The 20,700-nt window shown below is 59.6% G+C and overlaps 9 protein-coding genes across 9 annotated transcripts, besides 27 other annotated features; all 9 read right to left on the bottom strand.

Annotated features, from left to right (window-relative positions):
• Nucleotides 1–593: 593 nt before the first annotated feature.
• On the bottom strand, nucleotides 594–2,111 carry Tco025E_01088 (protein AATF/BFR2; the record flags this gene model as incomplete). The annotated part of the gene is made up of 1 exon (XM_029368026.1): nucleotides 594–2,111. The coding sequence occupies one exon, from the start codon at nucleotides 2,109–2,111 to the stop codon at nucleotides 594–596; it is 1,518 nt and encodes a 505-aa protein (XP_029231896.1).
• Nucleotides 2,112–2,116: 5 nt separating this feature from the next.
• Nucleotides 2,117–2,134: a microsatellite.
• A 7-nt stretch (nucleotides 2,135–2,141) lies between these two features.
• Nucleotides 2,142–2,180: a sequence feature (A-rich).
• Nucleotides 2,181–2,396: 216 nt separating this feature from the next.
• Tco025E_01087 (uncharacterized protein) lies at nucleotides 2,397–2,948 on the bottom strand (the record flags this gene model as incomplete). Its single annotated transcript, XM_029368025.1, has 1 exon — nucleotides 2,397–2,948. The coding sequence occupies one exon, from the start codon at nucleotides 2,946–2,948 to the stop codon at nucleotides 2,397–2,399; it is 552 nt and encodes a 183-aa protein (XP_029231895.1).
• A 572-nt stretch (nucleotides 2,949–3,520) lies between these two features.
• Tco025E_01086 (RNA-editing complex protein) lies at nucleotides 3,521–5,890 on the bottom strand (the record flags this gene model as incomplete). The annotated part of the gene is made up of 1 exon (XM_029368024.1): nucleotides 3,521–5,890. One exon carries the CDS (start codon nucleotides 5,888–5,890, stop codon nucleotides 3,521–3,523), a length of 2,370 nt encoding a protein of 789 aa, XP_029231894.1.
• Nucleotides 5,891–5,925: 35 nt separating this feature from the next.
• Nucleotides 5,926–5,956: a microsatellite.
• A 373-nt stretch (nucleotides 5,957–6,329) lies between these two features.
• Tco025E_01085 (RNA editing complex protein MP90) lies at nucleotides 6,330–7,019 on the bottom strand (the record flags this gene model as incomplete). The annotated part of the gene is made up of 1 exon (XM_029368023.1): nucleotides 6,330–7,019. One exon carries the CDS (start codon nucleotides 7,017–7,019, stop codon nucleotides 6,330–6,332), a length of 690 nt encoding a protein of 229 aa, XP_029231893.1.
• Nucleotides 7,020–7,052: 33 nt separating this feature from the next.
• Nucleotides 7,053–7,077: a microsatellite.
• Nucleotides 7,078–7,160: 83 nt separating this feature from the next.
• Nucleotides 7,161–7,191: a microsatellite.
• Nucleotides 7,192–7,397: 206 nt separating this feature from the next.
• Nucleotides 7,398–7,419: a microsatellite.
• A 181-nt stretch (nucleotides 7,420–7,600) lies between these two features.
• Nucleotides 7,601–7,632: a microsatellite.
• A 75-nt stretch (nucleotides 7,633–7,707) lies between these two features.
• Nucleotides 7,708–7,751: a microsatellite.
• Nucleotides 7,752–7,913: 162 nt separating this feature from the next.
• Nucleotides 7,914–7,934: a microsatellite.
• Nucleotides 7,935–7,942: 8 nt separating this feature from the next.
• Nucleotides 7,943–8,449, bottom strand: Tco025E_01084 (uncharacterized protein; the record flags this gene model as incomplete). Its single annotated transcript, XM_029368022.1, has 1 exon — nucleotides 7,943–8,449. The coding sequence occupies one exon, from the start codon at nucleotides 8,447–8,449 to the stop codon at nucleotides 7,943–7,945; it is 507 nt and encodes a 168-aa protein (XP_029231892.1).
• A 73-nt stretch (nucleotides 8,450–8,522) lies between these two features.
• Nucleotides 8,523–8,554: a microsatellite.
• Nucleotides 8,555–8,680: 126 nt separating this feature from the next.
• Nucleotides 8,681–8,720: a microsatellite.
• A 399-nt stretch (nucleotides 8,721–9,119) lies between these two features.
• Tco025E_01083 (ATP-dependent DEAD/H RNA helicase) lies at nucleotides 9,120–11,282 on the bottom strand (the record flags this gene model as incomplete). The annotated part of the gene is made up of 1 exon (XM_029368021.1): nucleotides 9,120–11,282. The coding sequence occupies one exon, from the start codon at nucleotides 11,280–11,282 to the stop codon at nucleotides 9,120–9,122; it is 2,163 nt and encodes a 720-aa protein (XP_029231891.1).
• Nucleotides 11,283–11,439: 157 nt separating this feature from the next.
• Nucleotides 11,440–11,481: a sequence feature (G-rich).
• Nucleotides 11,468–11,495: a microsatellite.
• Nucleotides 11,496–11,649: 154 nt separating this feature from the next.
• Nucleotides 11,650–11,699: a microsatellite.
• Nucleotides 11,700–11,790: 91 nt separating this feature from the next.
• Nucleotides 11,791–11,830: a microsatellite.
• Nucleotides 11,831–11,994: 164 nt separating this feature from the next.
• On the bottom strand, nucleotides 11,995–12,822 carry Tco025E_01082 (uncharacterized protein; the record flags this gene model as incomplete). The annotated part of the gene is made up of 1 exon (XM_029368020.1): nucleotides 11,995–12,822. One exon carries the CDS (start codon nucleotides 12,820–12,822, stop codon nucleotides 11,995–11,997), a length of 828 nt encoding a protein of 275 aa, XP_029231890.1.
• Nucleotides 12,823–12,906: 84 nt separating this feature from the next.
• Nucleotides 12,907–12,953: a microsatellite.
• A 224-nt stretch (nucleotides 12,954–13,177) lies between these two features.
• Nucleotides 13,178–13,222: a microsatellite.
• Nucleotides 13,223–13,360: 138 nt separating this feature from the next.
• Nucleotides 13,361–13,384: a microsatellite.
• A 61-nt stretch (nucleotides 13,385–13,445) lies between these two features.
• Nucleotides 13,446–13,486: a microsatellite.
• Nucleotides 13,487–13,594: 108 nt separating this feature from the next.
• Nucleotides 13,595–13,634: a sequence feature (GA-rich).
• Nucleotides 13,635–14,020: 386 nt separating this feature from the next.
• Tco025E_01081 (uncharacterized protein) lies at nucleotides 14,021–18,337 on the bottom strand (the record flags this gene model as incomplete). The annotated part of the gene is made up of 1 exon (XM_029368019.1): nucleotides 14,021–18,337. One exon carries the CDS (start codon nucleotides 18,335–18,337, stop codon nucleotides 14,021–14,023), a length of 4,317 nt encoding a protein of 1,438 aa, XP_029231889.1.
• Nucleotides 18,338–18,784: 447 nt separating this feature from the next.
• Nucleotides 18,785–18,814: a sequence feature (A-rich).
• Nucleotides 18,815–18,897: 83 nt separating this feature from the next.
• Nucleotides 18,898–18,933: a microsatellite.
• A 235-nt stretch (nucleotides 18,934–19,168) lies between these two features.
• Nucleotides 19,169–19,201: a sequence feature (G-rich).
• A 28-nt stretch (nucleotides 19,202–19,229) lies between these two features.
• Nucleotides 19,230–19,254: a microsatellite.
• A 66-nt stretch (nucleotides 19,255–19,320) lies between these two features.
• On the bottom strand, nucleotides 19,321–20,190 carry Tco025E_01080 (cytochrome c oxidase assembly factor; the record flags this gene model as incomplete). Its single annotated transcript, XM_029368018.1, has 1 exon — nucleotides 19,321–20,190. The coding sequence occupies one exon, from the start codon at nucleotides 20,188–20,190 to the stop codon at nucleotides 19,321–19,323; it is 870 nt and encodes a 289-aa protein (XP_029231888.1).
• A 24-nt stretch (nucleotides 20,191–20,214) lies between these two features.
• Nucleotides 20,215–20,255: a sequence feature (GA-rich).
• Nucleotides 20,247–20,270: a microsatellite.
• A 141-nt stretch (nucleotides 20,271–20,411) lies between these two features.
• Nucleotides 20,412–20,436: a microsatellite.
• Between the last annotated feature and the right edge of the window lie 264 nt (nucleotides 20,437–20,700).

Here is a 20,700-nt window from a genome sequence, read left to right as displayed (position 1 = left end):
AGCCCCTTCGCCGCTTCCTTCTTGAGTTACTGTTGCGCTGCGAAGACGGGCAGAGAAGCACCACCCTCCACGGAGCCGAAAACAAAAAAAATAATAGAAGGGGAAAATAGAAACGCATGCAGGACTGCGTGGAAAAAGGGAGAAGGCAACCCCCAAGGAAACCCGGCACGCAAAGGCTGACGAGCTCCATCACGCGGCGAAGAGGTGAGTGTGATGGACGACGCAGGCTAAAAACAAAAAAAAACGTATAAAAAACGCGGTAGGAAGACGCCCAGCAGCAAGGCCGTCACACAGTTGCAACTCCCCCCATCTCCACCAAAATCCTTCCGTCGTCTTTTCTACCTTCTTCGCGCCGTATCCCATGCATGCATGGGGTGGGTGGGTGGGTGGGGTTCGTTAAGCCCTTTTCCTTCGTGGCAGTTAGAAAAAAATGTAATTATGTTTCCTTTTTTTCACCGTCCTTTACTCGGGGATTCACGTTTCGTGTTAAGGTGAATCATCAGTTGCCGTAATTTATGCCGAGCCGCACGACCGGCTCCCCACCCCCGCCCACCGTCTGCTTCTCAGGGCCTACACAGCAGCCAGAGGTCACGCTATTGAAACAGTGAGTTGACCATAACCTCATGTTGGCCGCTCAGCACGTACGGCACAGGCAAGAGGAACCCCACCAACTTCGGCCGGGGCTCGTAGTTCACAGCCTTGCCTTTTGTGAGTCGATGAAACCCACGCTTGGCCGGTGCCTCGTCGGATTGCAGGCTGCGCTGAAGCTCCTGAAGCTGCTGCTCCAGCTTCGCCACCCCGCCACGCTTCACCACCTCGCGAAGAAAATCTGCATCCTCGTAGATTTCCTCGTCAATGTCTCCCTCCGCAATGTGCAGGGCCCGTGCGGCCTTTCCCTCAGCCGACTGAGACATCTGGTAGTGCTCGGGGTGACCCAAAATGGTCGCGTGGGACCGGTTTTTCTGCACCTTTGCCCGCAGCCGCGTCTTGCTCTTGAGCACGGCGTGAATTTGCTGCAGTAGCGGCTGTGCCACGGTGCGCAGCTTCACACTGTTTGGTTGCGCAAGCTTGGCTCCCCAGTACTCGACGCAGGCGTCAACGTTTCGCATCATGCGTCGGTGAGAGGCATTGACGTCTTTGAAGCTCAACGAGGCGCCATCCCCCGCCTTCACCTCCTTGTCGTCTGTCGCGAGCAGGTAAAAGACACCAAGGAGGTCGTTGAGGTAGTCGGTCACCATCTCGATGCTATGCTTTACTTCTGCCTCACCGGACTGCAGGAAGTCAGGGAGGGCGTAGTACTGCGGGAGCGCCAGCGCCCGCGAAACGCAGGGCTGCATCTTGATGCGCACGCGAAGCAGCTGCGAGTAAACCATCACGTAGTGCCTCACCGCGGCCTGTGCACGCTGGCGCTGCCTCGCCCGCAGATCCTCGACGTCGTCCTCCTGTGTCTCCTTTGCCACTAGTTCCATCTGTGCGTTTCGCAACGACTCGAGCTGCTCAAGAATGCCATCCTCATCCCCGCCGGCGGCGTCGCGGCGGCGCCCCGCCCGCTTCTTCCTTTGCTGCGCCTCAAGCCAGGCGATGTAGGCCTCCTCCGTCTCTGGTTTGCCACCCGCACGCTTCCGCTTCTTCCCACGAGCCTTCTCAGCCGCAGCTTCGGCCGCCGCCGATGAATCGCCATCCTCGTGGATTTCATCGCCCCCCGAGCCGTGCGTGTATGAGCCCAAAAAGTTCGTCTCGTCTTCGTCCGCGTCGTTCATCTCGAGTGCGCCAAATATGTCATCCATCGCGGCCTCCACGTCCACCGGTGTGGCGGCGTACTCGCCCGTCGACAGGGAGGCGTCCAGCGGGCCGCGGCGTCGCAGCTGCCGTTGCTTTGGCTCCCGCGGGCGCTCGGTTCGGCCCCGCTTCGCCGCCGACTCCACCGCCTCCTCGTCGTCGTCGTAGTCGCCCTCCTCGTGGTAGTCGTCAATTTTGGGGGCGTCGCCGCCAAAGTCGTCCCATGCCTCCTCCCCGCGCCGCCCCGCGCCGCCGTTGCCTAACTGTTCGTTCAGGACCTCGCTCAGGGACTTCTTTTTCCTCCGCCCCGAGAGGCCCCGCGACGATGACATGGCCTACACACACACACACACACGCTCTGCTTTTTCTTTTTGTTTTCTTTTAGTTTGTGGCTGTTGTTTGCCTTGAAATGCGGCTCACTCCCCGCAATCGGCAAAGAGCAAAAAAGCGACGGAAAAAGAGGACACTCACCACACGGCGAGGGATGTACTGCGGCGGCTCCACCGCACACCACGATGTGATTCAGCGAACATCTCAATGCTTTTTTTCCGCCTTTAAACTTTTTTTTTTCCGCGGCGGTTTTGCCTTCTCCCCTCTCCTCCCTCGGCTTCCGCCTGTTAAACGCCCAATTCGAGAAGTTCCTCCTCCAGCGTCGTTGCCCGTCCGCCACGCCGTTTCATTCCGCCCTTTGCGTCCTCTTGCCGCTGCGGTGCCCGCGTCACGAACCCCGCCCCGTCCCCGTCCCCGGCTCCAGACGCGTCGCTGCCGCCGTCGCCGCTGCGCGGCTGCTGGGGCGCGGAGGCCGCCGCGCCCTCGCGCTTCAGTGTCGCCCGCAAGGCACACTTCGCCGGCGTGTACTTCTCCCGCATGCGCCGGGTATCCGGCAGCTGCCGAAGCCGCACCGGCACCGTCGTCAGCGCGCCGCGTTCCCGCAGCTCCTTGTAGAGGTAGAGGCGACGGTTGTTGAGGCTGTAACGCCTGCCCTCCCTGTCGGCCAGGACGCAGAGCAGCGGCAGGTCGTGGGGGGTTAGCTCATGGCGTAGAAACTGGTCGAGGGTGCTGGCAATTGTGCGACCGCAGGAAAAGGTGGGACGAATACGCGAAAACGTAAAGTAGACGGTCGCGGGGTCCACTTCCGCAATCACGTCATCCTTCACTTTCGCCGGCATCCACACGCCGCTAGCGCAGTGAGCGAGTTACTGGAGATTTCCCACTGCCGTCAGTAGAGCTCTAAAAGTATATATATTTCTGTAATGCGTGTTCCTCCACCTATCTGTCTATTGCTTGTACGCACAGCTGCTACTGAGCATCGGCGGAGAGGCTAAGGTGCGTGTCGACACCCAGGCGCACTCCAGCTCCCCGTTTTTGTTTCCTCCTCCACTCACTTGGGGTTCCCTGTCACTTTTTAACGGACACCAATCACCAAGTGCATGCGTGCACAGACACGTGCAATGGCGGCATCGCACAGATCACCCAAGACACATCAAGGATAGAGAAGGCAGAAGCCAAGGGAAAACATTGGAGGGGAATGAAAGAAAAAAAAACACATTATCATGCGAGAGGCAGGGCCACACACACACACAAAATATCACGGCGTGCCCAAAATGCCTGCGCGGGGCCTCCCCAAAGGTGCATAAAAGTGTGAAAAGATCCGTGTGTGGCCGCTTCGGTGCATGGCCTCATCACGTTCGGGCACGCGTTCCCAGGCGCCAGTGCGTGTGCACGTTGCGTCGTCGTCGGCTCACCCCCGTCCCGCGGAGGAGGCTCGTGGCGGAAGAACGGCTCGGGAGGCGAAGTATGGGTTCTCGCGGTGCCACTTGGCCTGCGCCTGCATCCGCACTTCCTGTGACGCCCCCGCAGCGTCCTCGCCGCCACTACTGCCGCCCGCCGGAGTGGCCTCTGCCGCCACCTCCACCACCTCCTCCTCCTCCGCCACCTCCGCCACCACCTTTGCGGCAGCGGCGGCCTCGTCGCGTCCTGTTGCGCCGCCGGTCGCATCTGTGCCATGCGCCTCCCTTGACGCCTGCGGCTCCTGCGTCGTCCCTGCCGGAGCGGGCAGGAAGGCAAACTCACCAAAGTGCAGATTTTTATCCGTCACCACCCCCGCGGAGGGCGTCTTCGTGCCCGGCGGTACGTAAACCGAGGCCGCAAAGAGGCAGCTGCGCTCGCCTCTCACCGTCGCGTTCTCCGGCGCCAGCGTGGGCGTGGCATGCAGCGGTGGGTACATCGCCGCTGCCGCCATCTGCAGCTGCTCTGTGTAGCCCCTGCAACGCCCCGCATCTTCGCTCGCCGACACAACAACAGTCAGAGCCCTACGGCTCGCATGCAGGTCCGCGACCGCGGCAGCAGACATGGGCGAGGGAAAAAGGTTGTAGCAGGCGTCGCGGAAGTACACCTCCTCCAAGTCCAGCGCCCGCCCTGCCGCCGCGGCATGCATGCCATCGATAGCTGACGCCGTTGCCTCGGCTGCGTCGACGTCATCGGCGTCCGCCGCGTCCTGCAGGTCCAGCGACAGTGAGGGCACCATCTGCCGCTTGAGTGACTGGAACTGCACATCACGGCGCCGTCGCACGTTCATGGTGCCCGCGCGACGATCGTCCAAGAGCCCCAACGCGGCGAAGCTATCAATGAAGCGCACAAAGACGTCGGTGCGGGTGTGTGCGCAAACGGTTTCCTCAGGAATTTCCCCCACCAAACGTAGCTGTCGCAGAGGATGTGGGACAATGTCCGGCGTCGGCGTCGGCACCGCAAAGAGGGATGGGAGTGCAGGGAGCTGGCGAACCTCGCCCACACCAATAACATTTGTCGTGGAGGACCGCCCCTTACGCGCAGCCCCGGCACGATCCTTTGTTTTCCGCACAGGCGGGTGCGCCTGGCCCCAAATTCGCTCCGCCGCAATCTCCTTCGCGAGAGGGATCGCCGAGCCGCTCAGCTCTTGGACGTACGAGAGTACAATCAGGTCGTAGATTTCCGTCAGGCAGTGCTGCACCACAGCCGAGACCCGCGCCTCCCCCACCCCGTTGATCTCCACAAAACAGGCGGAGTCGTAGAGTTGCGGTTCCAGGCCCCAAAGTGTGACGTGCAGCTCACCAATGACGGCTTCCACCACATCCGCCTTTATCTTCCCCGTGCCTAACTTCTCGCGGACGCCGGGCGGCAAGAGGTCACTGATGCGAAGGGTATCAAAGATAAACTCCAGCGTCACATTCATCTCACAGGCGTCGCGAAAACAGTTAAAGGAGTATACGTTCTGGCTGTAGGTCCACTGCTTATCGGGGAAGAGCATCATCATTCGATTGGAGAGGTGGTTTCCCCACGAATTGTCGCCAATGTACTCCAGTCGCTCAAACGCCACACGCCGACGGTGGTGCATCTGCTGCGAGGCATTGTCAAAGGTGTCCGGGGCCTGAGCGGCGAGGGAGAGGTCAAGCACGTCCATGGCTTTGAGCGTTCCCAGCAGCTTGCCCAGGACCTCGCTGCGCTGGTCCACGCTCCAGCGCGGCGAGACAAGCTCCGGGATGCGCTGGAACATGGGCTCGCGGTAAAGCACGTCGGACCAGACGAGGTAGATGTCGTCGATGGGGTAGCCCCGTATAGCCAACAGCGCCAAAGTATCCAACACCACCTCACGACAGGTGTGATTGGTGTGGCTCGCGCGGTAGGCCGTCACTATGTGCGCCTTGGGCGTTGTCTGTGACTCCTCCATGCAGAGGCGGCAGTAGTTCTTCGCCTCCTCCTTGAAGAAGAGGGCCTCGGCGGCCGCCACGGAGCGCAAGGAGCGCAGTGGCTGCGCCCCGTTCTCCTTCGTTGCCGCCGGCGCCGTCGTGTCATCGGCGAGGAAACTCACGTAGTTGGCAAGCACATCCCCAGTGCCGGCAGCAGCCGACGACGACGATGCCGCCGCGGAGGCGCCACTGTTGCCGCTCCCAACAGAAGACGTGAAACCAATCGGGACGCCCCGGCGGGTGGAGGACTGCGAGTGCGCCACCTCCACTCGCTCGAGTGCCAAACGACGCGAGGAGGTGCTAAAGTGCCGGCGCAGCCGCTGCGTCGCCCGCCACCCGCCCCACAGCGCCCCCCAAAGGTGCGCACCCGCGCCACCTACCCGCATTTCCCCGTCTCCGCCGCTTCCCGTGTGTGCGGGGCCAACTACAGACAAACAACAACAACAACAACAGAAAAGAGAGAGGGAGAGGAAGAGAATGAAAGTGGTCGGAGACACACCCTTTCCTCCTTTCCTTCGCTACTTCCTTATACTTCTCGGTTGCGGGTCGTGCATGTGGAAAATGCATGGAGGAAGGAGGGGAAAAAGAGAAGACATGGACGCGGAGGACATACCCCCGACCCACGGGGAGGACGCGTAGATGCGTATTTGCCCAAACGGGGCCTCCATGTGGCCCCAATTGGGGACGCAGCATAAATGCAGCCTCAAGGCCCTCCCCATCTTCGCCTCACGGCAGCAGCGACGGCCGCCGCCCACGCAGAAGCAAGCGAACCAACGGCGAGACAACCGACAACCACGGCGACAACACGCCCAGCACCGCGGGCGCTCAGTCGTCATCACTATCGGCAAAAAAGGCATTCACGTCCTCCACAGATTCCTCGGCTCTTTTTTCCCCCGCCAGTTCATCCTTTTCTTCCGCATCTTCGTCCCCTGCCTCCTCCGCTTCCGCTTCCTCCCCCTTCAACGCCGTCGCATCGGCAGTCACCGGCACCACTGCGGCGCCCGCGGCCAGAGCGCTAGAAGAAATCGCCAACACGCCGTCGGCGTCGTAGACTTCGCCACCCTTCGCGTCGTGGTGCGCTTCCGCGTCGTGGTGGTCCTTCACCGCCAGTCCGCGGTACAACTCGTTGAACTTGAAGAAGACATCGGCGCGATTCTCGAGCCTTGGCACAAACGACGTCGAAAACGGGTACGGCAGGTCCAGCGGACGCGGACGCAGCGACATGCAGTAGGTGCAGCGCACAACTGCCTGCCGCTCCTTCGTGTTGAGGTCCACCTTCACGCTGTTCCGCAGACGACACACGGGGCAGTCAAAGGTGGTCAGGCACTGCAGCGAGCGCGACTGTTTCGCGGCCGCGGCAAACTGCTGGTGCCGCTTCCTGTCGTCGCTTTCCTTCTTGGCGCCCTTCTGCAGCTTTTTCTGCAGGAACGCATGACTGTGGCGCGACAGGAGCGGCGTCGTCGATGAATCTCCGCCGCCGCCGCCGCTGCCGCTCTCGCACCCTGTTGTCGGCATCTACGCGTGCACTCCTCTCTCTCTCCCCCTCCCAAAGAAAAAAAAAACAACAAAAAAATCCCAATCAACTGTGCACAAAGACGGGTTTTGCCGGCAACACTTCCCCTCCTCCGCCGCGCCGCTTTTCGTCGCTTGGCGGCAACACACAAACACACACACACACACACACACAGGCTGAAGGAGAGTGGCCGATCGGCCCCACGCAATACAGCTGCAGCCACGGCAACACCGCACAACAAAATCAAAGGGTGGGAGGCAGTGGACGACAAAAAAGCAACTCGCCAGCCTCCCATTACCGTAAGGCAGAGAGAGGCTGCAGCAGGGCACACAAGCTCGCTAACCCGGGGCCCAGTGGAGGGGTCCTCCTCGAAATTCCTCCAGACACACACACACACACACATCCGAACAGCAACCGCGACTTCAATGCGGCAGCCGTTGTCCTAAAATCGGGGATGCGCAATACGCACCTCCGTGCCTGTGGTCTTCCGCCTTGTCGACAGGACGCCGCTCAGCGCCCCAAGGTTTCCCAGAGGAGGAAAAAGATAAGAAAACATCCCAACAAACCACCGAAGGAACTACTGGTGTGTGCGTGTGTGTGTGTATGTGCGTGTGTCTACAATAGTGAGGGGAAAAAAGTGGTAAACAAGAAACAGCAACAAAAAAAACTGGAAATAATACGCCGAGTGATTTCCTCGTTTTTTTCCTCTTCATTCTTGTTTCTTGCTCCATGTTCAGGAGGTCCCCTTCGGTATAAATTTCGTCAGAGTCACCAGACAGCAGTACGCACGGAGGAGCAAAATAAAAAAAAAAGAACACCGGCAGCCAACAGAACGAGGCATCATCAAAACCTGCCGCCGTGCCTTTTTTTTCCCCCACCTTTTCTGCTCTTCATCATGTTGTTGTTGTTGTTGTTGTGGGCGTGTTTACAACGCAACCCCGTCTTCCTCCTCCCCGTACTCCGCCGACGCCCCGGCCGGCGCGAAGAAGTGCGAGCCGTTGTCCTCGTCCTCGTCCTCGAACTCGATGCGGTGCATGGCGGGCACGCCCCCGCCGCGCGGCGCCGACGCCGCCTCCGTCACGGCCGTCGTGCCTGTTGCCTCCCGCCGCGTGAGCTGCGCGAGGCCCGTTTTCGCCGCCGTCGTGTCGGTCTCGATGTTGTGCTCCCGCAGGAACTCGCGGTCCTGCTGCAGGAGCTCCTCGCGAAAGCGGAAGAAGACATCCACAGGTTTCTCAAGCGGGAGAAACGGAAACTCCTTTCCGGCCCCGGCGCGGCAGGAGCGGCAGTGCAGTCTGGCAGACCCGGTGCTCCGCACGAGCCGCACGGCAATGGAGTTCTTCGCATCGCAGAGCGGGCAATCAAACCGCGCCGGTATTTTGTACTTGCTCTCCTTCTTAATGGGGACGCTGGCCTTCTTCTTCGTCCCTCCCATTGGTCTAGCGAGGCACCACGAGGCGAGCTACACGCGCAACTACGAATACCGCGTCCAGCGATGACAGCAGGCGCACACACGCACACGCACACACTTAACCCACACGCCGCTTATCCTCACGGGATCCCAACGCAATTCCTCTGCAGCGGCGTGTGCGTGCGTGCGGGCACGGGGCAGGAAAGCGCAGAATGCAGAGGAGGACAAGAAGAACAGAGAGAAAAGGCAGACGGGAACCAAAACAACAACAACAGCAACCAACTAATAATAATAATAGTGACTCCTAAGAGATCAGGAGATAGTTAATATGCGTGTGAATTCTGTGCCAAGCATTCGTGTGATTGGATGCAATGGCCGCAATCTGCGGAACAGTGAGGCACATTTTTGGTTCCTTCTCTTTCGACTCTTTTTTTTTTTTTGCTTTTTGCCACCGCGCGTTGCTTCTGCTTACAACTGTCTATTATTAGCATTATTATTTTCTTCTTTTTTGTTTTTGTTTCATGTGGTCACGGTTATTTTCGCCTTATTCGCAGTGTGGACGACAAACGACAGTTCCCCACTGCCACCGTCAGCGGCAGCGGACAGGGGCCGCCGCAGTGTGTCATTGATGCACCAACGACGACGACGCAGCGGATGCAACGCGATGTGCCCATTGGCTGCCTCCTGCGACGCGTTACTCACTCATTGGCTTGCGTTCCTTTTCCTTTTTCTTCACGGGCGGCGCATGCTGCGCCGCGCCGCCGCCCGCTGCAAGTGGCCGTTTTCTCGCCACCTTCTCTTTCTGGTTGCTCTCAAGCGCCGACGACCAGTGCGTCGCCAGGCGTGCCTGCGTCGCCTTTAGATGGGCGTCCGCCTCCTCCACCAGAAGGCGCGCCTTGTCTTTGGTGGCCGGCTCAGCGCCGCCGCTGCCGCTGCTGGTGGCGGCGGTGGTGGCCGTCGTCGGCGCCACAGGATTGGGGTGGTCAAACATGAAGAAGTGTCGCTCGTACAGCACAGGCTGACTACGCGACACGGCAGAGCTGAGCGCCTTAAACACGGCGACCTCGCCATCGCTTTGCGTTCCACTGGGGCCGTTCTTCTGCAGTAGAAGATGCAGGTGCCCCGCCCGCATCGCCCGCGCTGTGCGGCCGGCGCGGTGGACGTACTGCGCGAGCGTCTCGGGCGGGCTGTACATAACGACGTGGCCGACGTTAGGCACGTCCACGCCACGCATCAGGGCGTCGGAGGCGACGATGCATGCATCGGGGGCCGACTTCAGCAGTGCACGCCGCCGCTCACTCTCGGTGGACAGCGTCGTAAACTCGGTCGCCTGCACGCCGGCGGAGAGGAGAAAATGACCCATGACCCGCGCTTCCTCTGCCGTGCGACAAAAGACGAGGATGCGCCTACCGGCGTCGTCGTCGCAGGAGGGGTAGTCGCTGGGCGAGTCGGTGGTGACGGTCGGCTGCCCCGCACGTCGTCCACGATGACGTCGATATCCGAGTGCACGGAACTCCGCCTCGTTCTCCGCCTCCGCCTCCTCTTCCTTCAGGTTGTCATCGTCTTCTTGAGGCGTGGCAGGCGCACCATCGGCGCCGCCCTGCACGGCATCGTTGTGCTTCGCCTCGTCATTAGCGCCCGACGAGGCGGCAGCCGAAGCTGACGCCGCCGCCGCCGCCGCTGGTGTGCGGCCAGCACGCTGCTTTGCAATAATCGCCCGGACAAGCTTCAGCAAAACGGCATGGCGGTACCAGTCCTCCACGAACACCACGTGCTCCTGCAGCTTTGGGGGAAGGGCGAAGGAGGTACGCACCAGCTGCTGGCGGGAAATGGGCAGGGCCGCCGCGGGGTCCGCCGCCTCGTCGTCGTCCTTTGTTTGCCCCTTCGCCCCGTCTTGGGGGCCGCGCCGCTTCTTCCCATGCGGCGCCTGCGCCTGATTCGAGAGTTGCAGCGGCTCGCCCTCGTCCTCGCGGTGAATGCCACGGCCGAAGCTGTCGAGGGCAAAGTGGCGACAGTTCCGCAGCCGCACCTCCGAGATGCGGGCGATGTGCGAGGAGAGGGTTGCGGAGCAAAGCATCTTGTGCAGGTTGTACGTCAAGTGCACCAGACGCCGCGTGCCGCCCGCATCCCCTAACCGCGCCAGCTGCTCCTCCTCAAAGCGCTCCACCACTTTGGCAACAAAGTTGGCAAAGTTGCCCGCCAGCACCTGGTCCGCCTCATCAATGACGAGGAGCCGGAGGTCGGCAAGCGAGAGCCCTGGCGTACCGTCCAGGTGGCGCAGCAGCCGCTGTGGCGTCGCGACTAGAATATCCACACGGGAGTAGTAAAGCAACCGTGACGCTCCCCGTGCCACGCCGTCAGTACTTGCCGCCTGAGACGCAACATGACGGTCATGCGCATTCCGCAGTTCCCCCCCGGGCTCCGGTTTTTCCGCATCACTTGCGCAAGCGGCGCTGGTGACAACGGCGGCGGTGCGGACGATGGATTCCGCCTCCTCCCGCACACTGCTTTCCGCCTTGCAGAGGGACTCCACGGCGATGGAGGTGCCACGGGTGAGCTGTTGCAGCTCGCGAAACACCTGTGTGCCAAGAACCTTTGTGGGCACCAGCACCAGGGCCCGGAGGCGTGTGTGGTCCACGCCGCGCTTACACTCCGTCACTAGCCGAAGCATGGGCAGCAGATAACAGAGCGTTTTGCCACTGCCGGTGGGAGCAGTGAGGCAAAAATCCATGGGAATCCCGCTCAGCAGTGCACGCTGAACCGCCGGAACCACCGCCTGCTGCACCGGCAACGGCTTCGCGTAGTGCAGCTGCTGCTGCAGTGGCTTGAGCAGCCAGGCGTCGCTCCCCCAAGGCATTCATCCCACGCAGCTGCCATGGCCAAGGCAGACCGCGTCCTAACACCCCCTCTCCTCCCGGCGTCTGCAGGCAACAAACAGTCAGGGAACCCTCAGCAAAGCAACACACAAAGCAGAAAGGAAAGCGCGAAAACGGGGGGCGCCAAAGACCACTTTACTTCCCCTCCCCCTCCCGACGCCCACCTCTCCTCTCTCGCTCGCTCGCTCGCTCGCGGTGCAGTCCCTTCTCCCTTTGGGTTGCCGCTGTTGTTGCCCTGTCTGCCCTGCCACCGGCAAACACACCACACCCTATGGCGCAGACGCAAGCCAGTGCACAGATCATGAAGGGAGAAGAATGAAGAGAGACAGTAAAGCAAAATAAAGTAAGACACACACACACACACACACAGTTTCCCACAATAAATCACACACCACACAGTTCAACCGTTTCCTCTCTCCCCTGCAATTGTCCTCCACTTCGCTCTTTATGACGTTCAATATGATGACTTCCTCTCAGTGTCCAATGCGGCACACACACACACACACACACACATATAAATATATACATATGTGCTCAGACTCGGAATCAAGAAAAGAGAAATAAAGAAGTGGCGCGTGCGCGTCTGTGCGGTGACAAACACCCTTCACTCCACTTTATCGCCTCGTTCTTGCCATCTTCTCGCCTTTTTTTTTTGCGTTTGCTATCGTCTTTCCTTCTCGCCGAGGTGCACGACTACACGTGGGCAAAGTGGTACTCATCGGCCACCTTTTCAAAGACGAAAAGCTGCTTCTCCGCCGCAGACCGCAGCAAACTCCGTCGGCACCCCCCATCCGTCCCAACCGGCCGCTTCACGGCCAGAAAGTGCAGCTGTTGCCGCGCCAGACGCACCGCCTGCGCCAAGTCGCTGTTGCCGCCCAGTTTTGTGTACAGCGGGCTGTTAAAGAAGTCCCGCATGAGCGCGCGTTCTGTGATGACCTTCTCCGTAGCCGCCTCTTGCACGGTCAGCAGGGCGGCGACTTTGCCCATCGCCGCAGTTGCTTTTTTCGTGAGCAGCACGCCGTCAAACGTCACCGCGGCGATGGGCAGCTTGCGTGAAAACACGGGCACGTCGCGCTCTGGCGGTGCAATGTGTTCCGCAAAGAAATCACACACTGCCTGCCGTTCGGCACAGCCGTTTGAGAGACGGTGCGTCAGCCCCTGTGGGTCCCTGCGGTCTTCGATAGTGAAGGGGGAGTTGGCGCTCGCACATATCCCCTGCATTGCCGCAAGCGCCTCGACGTCGGTGCAGAGCAGTGGGAGGAGCTTGTAATGAAAGTGCGGCTGATGAATCGCCTTGAGCTGCGCAAAGTCCGACACAATGACGTCGCGTGGCAGCCGCGGCGATGAGGGGGGGCTGGCAGACATGTGCGTCATGAGCACAATGCGCCGGAGCTTGTAGCCGCTGAAGACCTCATCAAAGATGTTTTCGCGAGTGACGTCGCCGGAGACCTGATGGATGAGCAGCGGAATCATCTGCTTGTGCCGCTTCTTAATGAGCGAGGCGTACACGTCGCGCTGCATTTTATTTTGTTTGTTTTTGTCCCCTCCCCCTCACAAACCCGCCACCAACCCTCCCCGCCCACCAGCCCTTGCGTGCGTGGCGGCAAGAGACAAAGAAAGAAAGAAAGAGAGGGAGAAAGACAAATAGAGAGCGGAAGAGCAGGATGCACGACACACGCACGGCACAGGCGCCCTCCACGGCGAAGAGAGTTAGAATAACAGTGCAAATAATGGGAGACGTCTGTAAAACGGCTCTGCACGCCCGCTTCGTCCCTTCTCTCCCTCGCTCCGCCCGGCACACGCGGGGAACCACTGAGGCATGTCAGAGAGTCAAGGCAGAATGAGAAAGATGCATGCGGCGCGTGTGTAGGCTTAGACAAAAACAGCAAAAACAAAAACAACAACAACAACAACAACGACAGAGAAGAGGAGGAGGGCGAGGCATTGCGGCGAGGAGGAATAGTGCAAATGTGCATGCAGGTGCGCGCGTGGGTGCTGGCCCACAGGCACGGGGGCACACCACCGTCACCGCATTCTCTATGGAAGTACCCGAAGAGGGCAACAACAACAAAAACAACAAAAAGGAGGGCAAACCCCAACAAAGACGCGAAGAGCAAAAAACACAGTGCCACATCAGCACATTTTAATATAAATAATATAAGTAACAATAATAGCAATAACAATAGACCGCCAAAACAGATGCACGCCCCATCCATGCTTTTGTTTTTGTTTCGTTGCTCTCCCCCTCTCTAGTGCGTGCGAGCCTCCTCACAACTTGCCTTTTAGCTAGCCACTCTCTCGTTCTCTCTTCCTTTTTCTATCGCTCTCCCTCTACGCAGGGACACCCAGCTACACGGAGAGGTGCATAGAAGGACGTGTATCACGTGGATGCACTGCACACAGAAACACATAGGGTGAAAGACCCACACGCCCGTGCTCTACGTGTGCGTGTCAGGGCCCAGCTCTACCACCGCCGCTACTCCCTCCACTCCGACGGCGAAAGCAGCAGCAAGACCAAGCAGGAAGGAAAAAAGTGGTAAGTCACAGAAAAAGCGTGGAAATACGTGGCCCTCGCCTCCCTCACTTTCTCACACACACATACACACAATTATTCCTGTTATCCTCCTTCCCCCGCTACATGCAGCGTCATAGCGGCAAGCATTCCTAGCAAGCACAGGAAAAGCGCAACACGTTCAACTTCTCGTTTCTTCCCACTTCATTACTTGGAAACATTATCGTAGCCGCGCATGGATGGCAGCAGACTACGACGCATCCCACCACTACGGAAGATGTGCTGATGCAGCAGCGCCACACTGATGGCCCGTGGTCGGCTCGTGAATAACTTCTGCCGTTTCTTCGCCAGGTGCCTCTTATACGTTGCCTGCTGATCCGCCCGAAGACTGTGCCACGACTTGGCCCTATTTTCAATCACTGGCCCATCAAGATCCACCGTTTCGGGGCTGTTCACATCGCTCTTTGTGAGTTCGCGCAGAAGCATGCCCGGGTAGACGCTAGACGGAAGCTCAAAGGATAACTCAAGGCTGCCCTCATCCTTTTTGGAAAGCCAATACGGTGCAGGGGGCGCACTACGCCGCCGTCGCAGGGTACCGTCACTACTCGTGTCGCCCAAAGGTGTGTGTCCAAGGAGCAACTGCTGCTGCTGGGGCTGGCGGGAATGACGAACGCCGTCCTCGGTGGCAGAGAGGATGTCTCTATGGGGCAGTGCGAAGGCCTGTCGCACGCCGAGCGCCCAACGCTGCTGCGGGCCCGCGGAACGGTCTAGCTGCATTTGCCACCGCAGCGTCGGCGACGGGTTGATTAATAAATGGCGGTAAAAGCCAAATACGCTAACGCCTAGTGGATTGCCAGGCACCTCCCCTTGACGCAAATCCGGCCTCAGCTGGCTGGCATCTGCGGCGGCCGCGAACTCCGCATACTCCCCGGCGGCGTCTGTGTCACAGCCATCGATGGGCTCGACGATGGTCGTGCTGTTGCCTAGTTCCTCCTCCATCAGCGCGAAGGCGGAGGAGAAGCGGTGGTACGGCGAGGACGTCCCCGCCCCCCGCTGAGCTGCGCCCTCGCCAGTGAAGCCACGCCGGGGGCGAAAAATGTCCCACTGCTTCGTTTCCGGGTTAAACAAAATGCCCATCCGCTGCAGGGCAACAATGTAGAGGTCCGTGGTGTGGTTCTCCGGCAGCTGGATGCCCACGCCAGGGAGCGGCAGCACCACATCCGCAAAGGTGTACTTGCCCTTGTCTATGCCGCTCCTGGAGGCAAAGACGACGTTTTTGTACTCCTTTGAGTGCGGCGAGGCCAGAGGGTTTCGACGCACAAGGTCGCCGGGGAGAATGGCAAACGTCCCGTACCGCTGCAGGCGTTGGTTGACAATATCGTTCCAGACAAATGCGAGAAACTCATGCACCAGCATCAGGGATGCGGTGGGGCCGACCACGCGCAGAAAGGCCTCCTCGCAGGGGTCTATCGACGAGGCCTTTTCCTCGTCGTCGCCAAGCAGCGCGGCAGCCTGCAGTGCGTTGTCAAGAATTGACTGCAGCGCGGTTCCGTGCTCCGCGATTGAGCGTCGGGCGGTGCCCAAACTCATGGGATCGGGTAGTCGAACTCCCATCGCCTTTGAGTGGTACATTTTCGCAAACTCCGTCCCGGTACGTCGCTTCTCGGCCGCGTGATAGGAATCCATGTAAAACTGCTGCACGATAATGCTTGCGGCGGCACGAAACTCCCCTTTAAGAAGATGCAGCCCCGGATGCATATTTTGCTTCGTGTACGAGGCGAAACGCTGCGGGCCAAAGTAGTTGATAAAACCCTTTTCCTCCAGTGAGCGTATGGCAGGCTGCACGAGCGGGAGGTGATTCTGCGGTATGCGTCGTAGCTTCACACGGTAGGCGTAGCCGTCATTGTCGCCGACACGAAAGTCGCAGGAGGCGCTCTCCACCTCCATGTCCAGACAGAGAAACTCAAACAACTTCTCTGGGCTCAGCGTAGCGACAACTTGCTCAAGCGTCACGGAGGCCGCGCGTTTCGCCTTGGGTTTCTTTTTTCTTGCCTTTTTGCCGCGGGCGGCGGTGTCCTCGGCGTATTCCGCGGCATCGCTGCCTGCCGTCCCCACCGCCTCGCTCTCCTCGTGCGAGGGCTGCTTGCTGTTGCGTGACTGACTCATCGCAAGAAGTCGCTCCTTCAGCGGGGAGGACCACCCCTTCGGGTTCGCAACCTCCGCAGGGCCGACGCGGTCGTGAAAGACCAGCCGAATGTCGGACAACCGGTAGTAGTGGTTGCTCCAAAACTCGCGTTCGTCCTTGTCCACGACCAGGCCCTGCAGCGGGCGGAGGGTTTGGTAGCGGTGAAAGCGACCACTCGCCGTACGCTGAACCGCGTAGCTGGATGGCACACGATGCCCCAGCAGCTGCCGCTCCAGCGCGTGCGCAGGGTTGGCGTGGTGGGTGGGGGAGAAGGAAAGATTTGGCGGGAGCAGCAGGGAGGCGTCACCGCCCCCAGCCGTGGCAGGAGAGAAGTTGGGGTTGGCGCCGTACATCGGGCCTGGCCCGTCACCGTCTGTGAAATGCGCGCCTGTTTCAAGGGCGCGTGCAAGCGACTCCACGTGAGCAATGCAGCTGCCGCGAATACGAATCCGCTGGAAGCTGTGCGCCGCCGCGTCAATGACACCCGCGTGTGAGACAACGATGTTGGGCGCATACAACACCGGCCGCAACCCGCTACCACAGCCCGCGTCAGTCTGCGTCTCGGTGCCCTCCGCACCGCCGCTTACTTGGGCAACCGCAGCCCGCTGCATCTCCATCGCCTGTCGCTGAAGTTCCGTGAGGCTCTCCACGACGTCTTCCACCACTAGGCGGTGCGGCAATCCCTTTTTCTCCAGCGTGCATTCCACCACTACAAAGTCTGTCGGGACAATGACACTTTTCGCGTGCGACTTACGCGGGTTAAAGCCTTTCCATATGGAACTGTCCCCTCCCATGAGTCCCTCCACCGCGTCCCCCATGCAACGAATGGAGCCCGCGGATGGCTGCTGCTGTTGCTCCTTCTCTCCTTGCCTTATGCCTTGCGGAGGAGCCACCTTCTCCAGCGCCTTCTTGTTGGCGCGCCCCTCACAGGTCATGATGCTGCGCTGCTGCGGCGTCGCAACAGCCGTCTCCATCTGCGGCCAGACGGAGAGGTACAGGAAGTCGAGGTCGCCGTGCACGCGAAGGTCCTTGACCAAGTGACCCCAGGCGCGCCACACAAGTTGAATGGCTTCCCGCATGGCCGCGATTGTCGGTGCCTCCTCCGAGGAGACCTCCAGAACGGTCCCTGTGACGGTCGACGCCTTTGCCTTGATGAGCTGCAGCCACGGAATCTGCGTCGCCTCCCCGCTACAAAGTCCACACGCCTCCTGCTGCCCTCGACTCATGTTGAGAACAATGGAGGGGGTCGCGGGCAACGGGTCATGCTGACGCTTCATCGCGCGGCCAATAAAACGCCGCAGGGCATGTATGCCGTCCATTCCAAGCGTTTGCTGCAGTTGGTAAAGTTCGGGGGAGAAATAAACTTCTATGCTTGCCTTTGGAAAGCGACTCGTCGGCGGTGGCGGCAGCGCAGCTTCCTCTCCTAACTCCGGCTCCACATGCTTCACGATGTGGTATGGAAAATCCGTGCCAAGTTCCTCTTGCTCTATCAAGTTTCCAGCAATCCAGAGTGAAATCGAGATATGGTGCTCTTCTGCTGGAAAAATTATAAATGGGCTGCGAAAGGCCTCAAGGAGCTCTTTATCTTTTTTACCGCACACCGTTGTGGAGAGCTTGATCGTCTCTAACAGGTGCGAGGAGGAGGAGAGACTGGTATAACCCTTCTCCTTTGCCTCCTTCACGTTATCCACCAGACGATCCACAACAGAGCTTTGACGAATAGCCAACAACGTCCCACTTTCTCGCCTCTCCATGAGCTGCTGCCGTGCGTCGCCCCCAAGCGTGTTTGCCACCCGTGCAAGCTCCTGAAGCACTACCGCACGGTGTTGCTCGTACGTGTTGAAATCCGCCGTGATTTGATTTCCCACATGGTTTGGCAGCGACGGTGGCGTCATGCCTGCTGCCGTGGCCGCCGCGGCTGCTCCTTCTGAACCCACGACTTGGCCCTCCTGCGGCGGGGCCTGCTGCGCGTTCGCTGCGTCGCCGATGCTCCGTTGTGCGAGCGAGCCGCCCTCGTGCAACGAAAGCGCCGCCTCTTCGTCGTCGTCGTCTTCGCGCCAAATCTCCCGCACCACGTAGTCCTCCGGGCAGGACTTAATGTACGACTGGAAGCCCTTCACAGTCGGCTTTGTGTGGCGCACGAGGTGGCAGCGCCGCTCTGGGGGAAGCCGGTTGCGGCGACGCTGGGCGAGGGTGAGCTCGTGATAGAGGCCCTGGTTGTACCGCTCGTGCGCCAGCCGCAACGCCACGCGAGACTCCGGGCTGTCGAATTTGCTCCGTGCGTCCTCGATGCTCATGCCAAGAATGAGCCGGCGCCGCCACGAGAGCGTGGGCTTCATTTATTATATATAAATACGTATGTATACGTATATGCACGTACGTACGCTTTTGTGTTTGTTTTACACGTACCGACGCAACCGCCCGCTCCGCCCCCCCGCCACCCTTTTGCTTCCTGAGACTAAAGAGAGCAAATTGTATACACAGTGTGGAGGGGGCACGCAAAAAACAACAACAACAATAAAAGGAGGAAAAAAGAAACAGCAGCGGAAATAAAAATAGAAGACAAGCGTGTGCACCTCGCGGGGCGGGCGCCGCTGTGGGTTGGGCGGCCGCGGAGCAGCCAAAACTCAAAGCGGAGAGTTTTCCCCCCCCTTTTTTTTCTTCTTCGTTTTTGTTTCCTGCGCCTTTGCTTTTCCTCCCCCGCCACGCCGCGACGACTGGCTGCGGTGCCTCTGCGGGGCGGGGTGGGACACGCAACTCCCCTCCCCTGTCCGCCTGCCACCCCGTTTCTTTCCTTTTTTTTTTTTTCGTTCTTTGCCGACCGGGGACCGTGGCGTCCACAGACGCGTGCCGGAAAGACGCACACGCACGCACGCACTCGCAGCCACAGCGCAATTCTCAACTCCAACGACAACAACACCAACAATAACGACAAGGCAAAAAAAAAAAACTGCGACGGCAGAGGCATGTAATCGTAATGCACAAAATTGTCTCCCAGAAGGGATGTTTGAGAGAAAAAATAGACAACATGGCGTGCAATTTTACCCACCCCGCCTTTTTTTTATCCTCCCCCCCTCTCCCCTCCCGCTGATTCCATCTCCCACACGTTACGCACGCGTGCATCCGAATTCGCGCTACCTGGAAGCCTCACAGAAGTCGCGGGAGAAGCACCCTCTCCCTCTGCCCCCGCCCCCGCCCCCCCCAACCCCCTACTTCACGGTCCTTCGCCTCTATATATATATATACAAATATGTATTTCTCTTCTCACGTTTCCCCCTCTCGCTGTGCTGCTTTTGTTCTGTTTTTTTTTCCGTTTTGATGGCTATCGTGTGTCCTTGAAGCCGTAGATGTCTGCAAAGTGCACCTCCAGCCGGCTGACGGCGTCCTCCAGCCCCATCTCTTTGAAGAAGAAGTCCTTCATCTTGCCATCCGGGCCGACGAGGTAGATGGCGCAGCTGTGGTCAAACTGGTAGGTGTCGTCCAGGTACACCTCTGGAATCCCTTTTGCCTCGCGCGCCTCCCGCTCCTCGTCCGTTTCCTCGACGGAGGAGTAGTAGACGCGCCACGCGTTGGCCGCCTGCCGCACCTCCCCCGCGGTGCCACAGAGCGCCCGAAGACGGGGGTCGTACTTGGCGATGTACTTTTCCAAAACCTCTGGCGTGTCGCGGAAGGAGTCTATACTTAAAAACACCGCCTGCAGCTTTGCCACTTCCGCCGCCGTGCTGTCCGTCAGCTTGGCGTCGCAGGCCCGCATAAGCTCGGTAATAAACTGCAGCGTCGACGGGCACACCTCCGCACACTTGGAGAAGCCAAAGTAGAGCAGCGTCCAGTGGTTCTGAAACAGCTCCTGGTCGGTAACGTAGGCGCCGGTGCGGCTGTCGCGCAGCCGGAATGGCCCCCCCAGCTGCTGCTTGGGCGCCATCGCAACGGACTGCGTCGAGTGGAAGTCCGGCGCCAGCTCCGGCGGCGGCGCCTCCTCCTTCTGCCTGTCGTACCAGTTCAGCAGCGCCACGGAGAGCGGGAAGACGGAGCACCCGAGGCAGAGCCCCCAGAGCTCCGCGCGGCTGCGGGGGCCGCGCCGAAGCACGGAGAAGAACCCCCGCTCCCCCTGCGGCTCCGCGGCGGAGGAGACACGCCGGGCGAAGCCGGCTGGCCGCAGCAGACGACCCCCACGCCTCACCGCCAGCCGCATTGATGCGCCGTTACTTCCTGCCGCCTGTCTTTCTCTCTCTCTTTCTTTCTCTCTCTCACACACTCACACACACACAAACAACCTCCTGGCGGAGAGGGCAGTGAAAAAAAGGATCAGCAGCAACGACAAGAAACAGAGATAAAGCAGGTGCATGGACCAACGCCACGCCTGCGTCAGCCGTGGCCCAGTCAGAGGCGGCAGAGAGGCACGTCATTGCGAGAACACACACACACACACACACAGACAAAAAAAAAAAAACGGTTCGGCTTTTGTGAAGTGAACGACGACAATGAGGCGGCAAAGAAATAAAAGAAGGAGAACACAAAACAAAAACAAGGAACGAAACAACGACACACACGACACACAAACGCGTACAGACATCAACGAGAGGAGATAAACACACGCACATACGCCTACTGCGTCCATACATGCGAGTTACTTTGACCGCGTGGTGTTCTCTCCTTATAACATCACAACGCCAGAGAAGCAAAGACACCAACGCAATATAAG

The sequence above is a fragment of the Trypanosoma conorhini genome (genome assembly GCF_003719485.1).
Source record: "Trypanosoma conorhini strain 025E chromosome Unknown Tco_14.4_contig_00032, whole genome shotgun sequence".
In the NCBI taxonomy this organism is placed as follows: Eukaryota; Euglenozoa; class Kinetoplastea; order Trypanosomatida; family Trypanosomatidae; genus Trypanosoma; species Trypanosoma conorhini.
The sequence above is the reverse complement of the archived record's forward strand: the minus strand, read 5'-3'. Positions and strand labels throughout refer to the sequence as shown.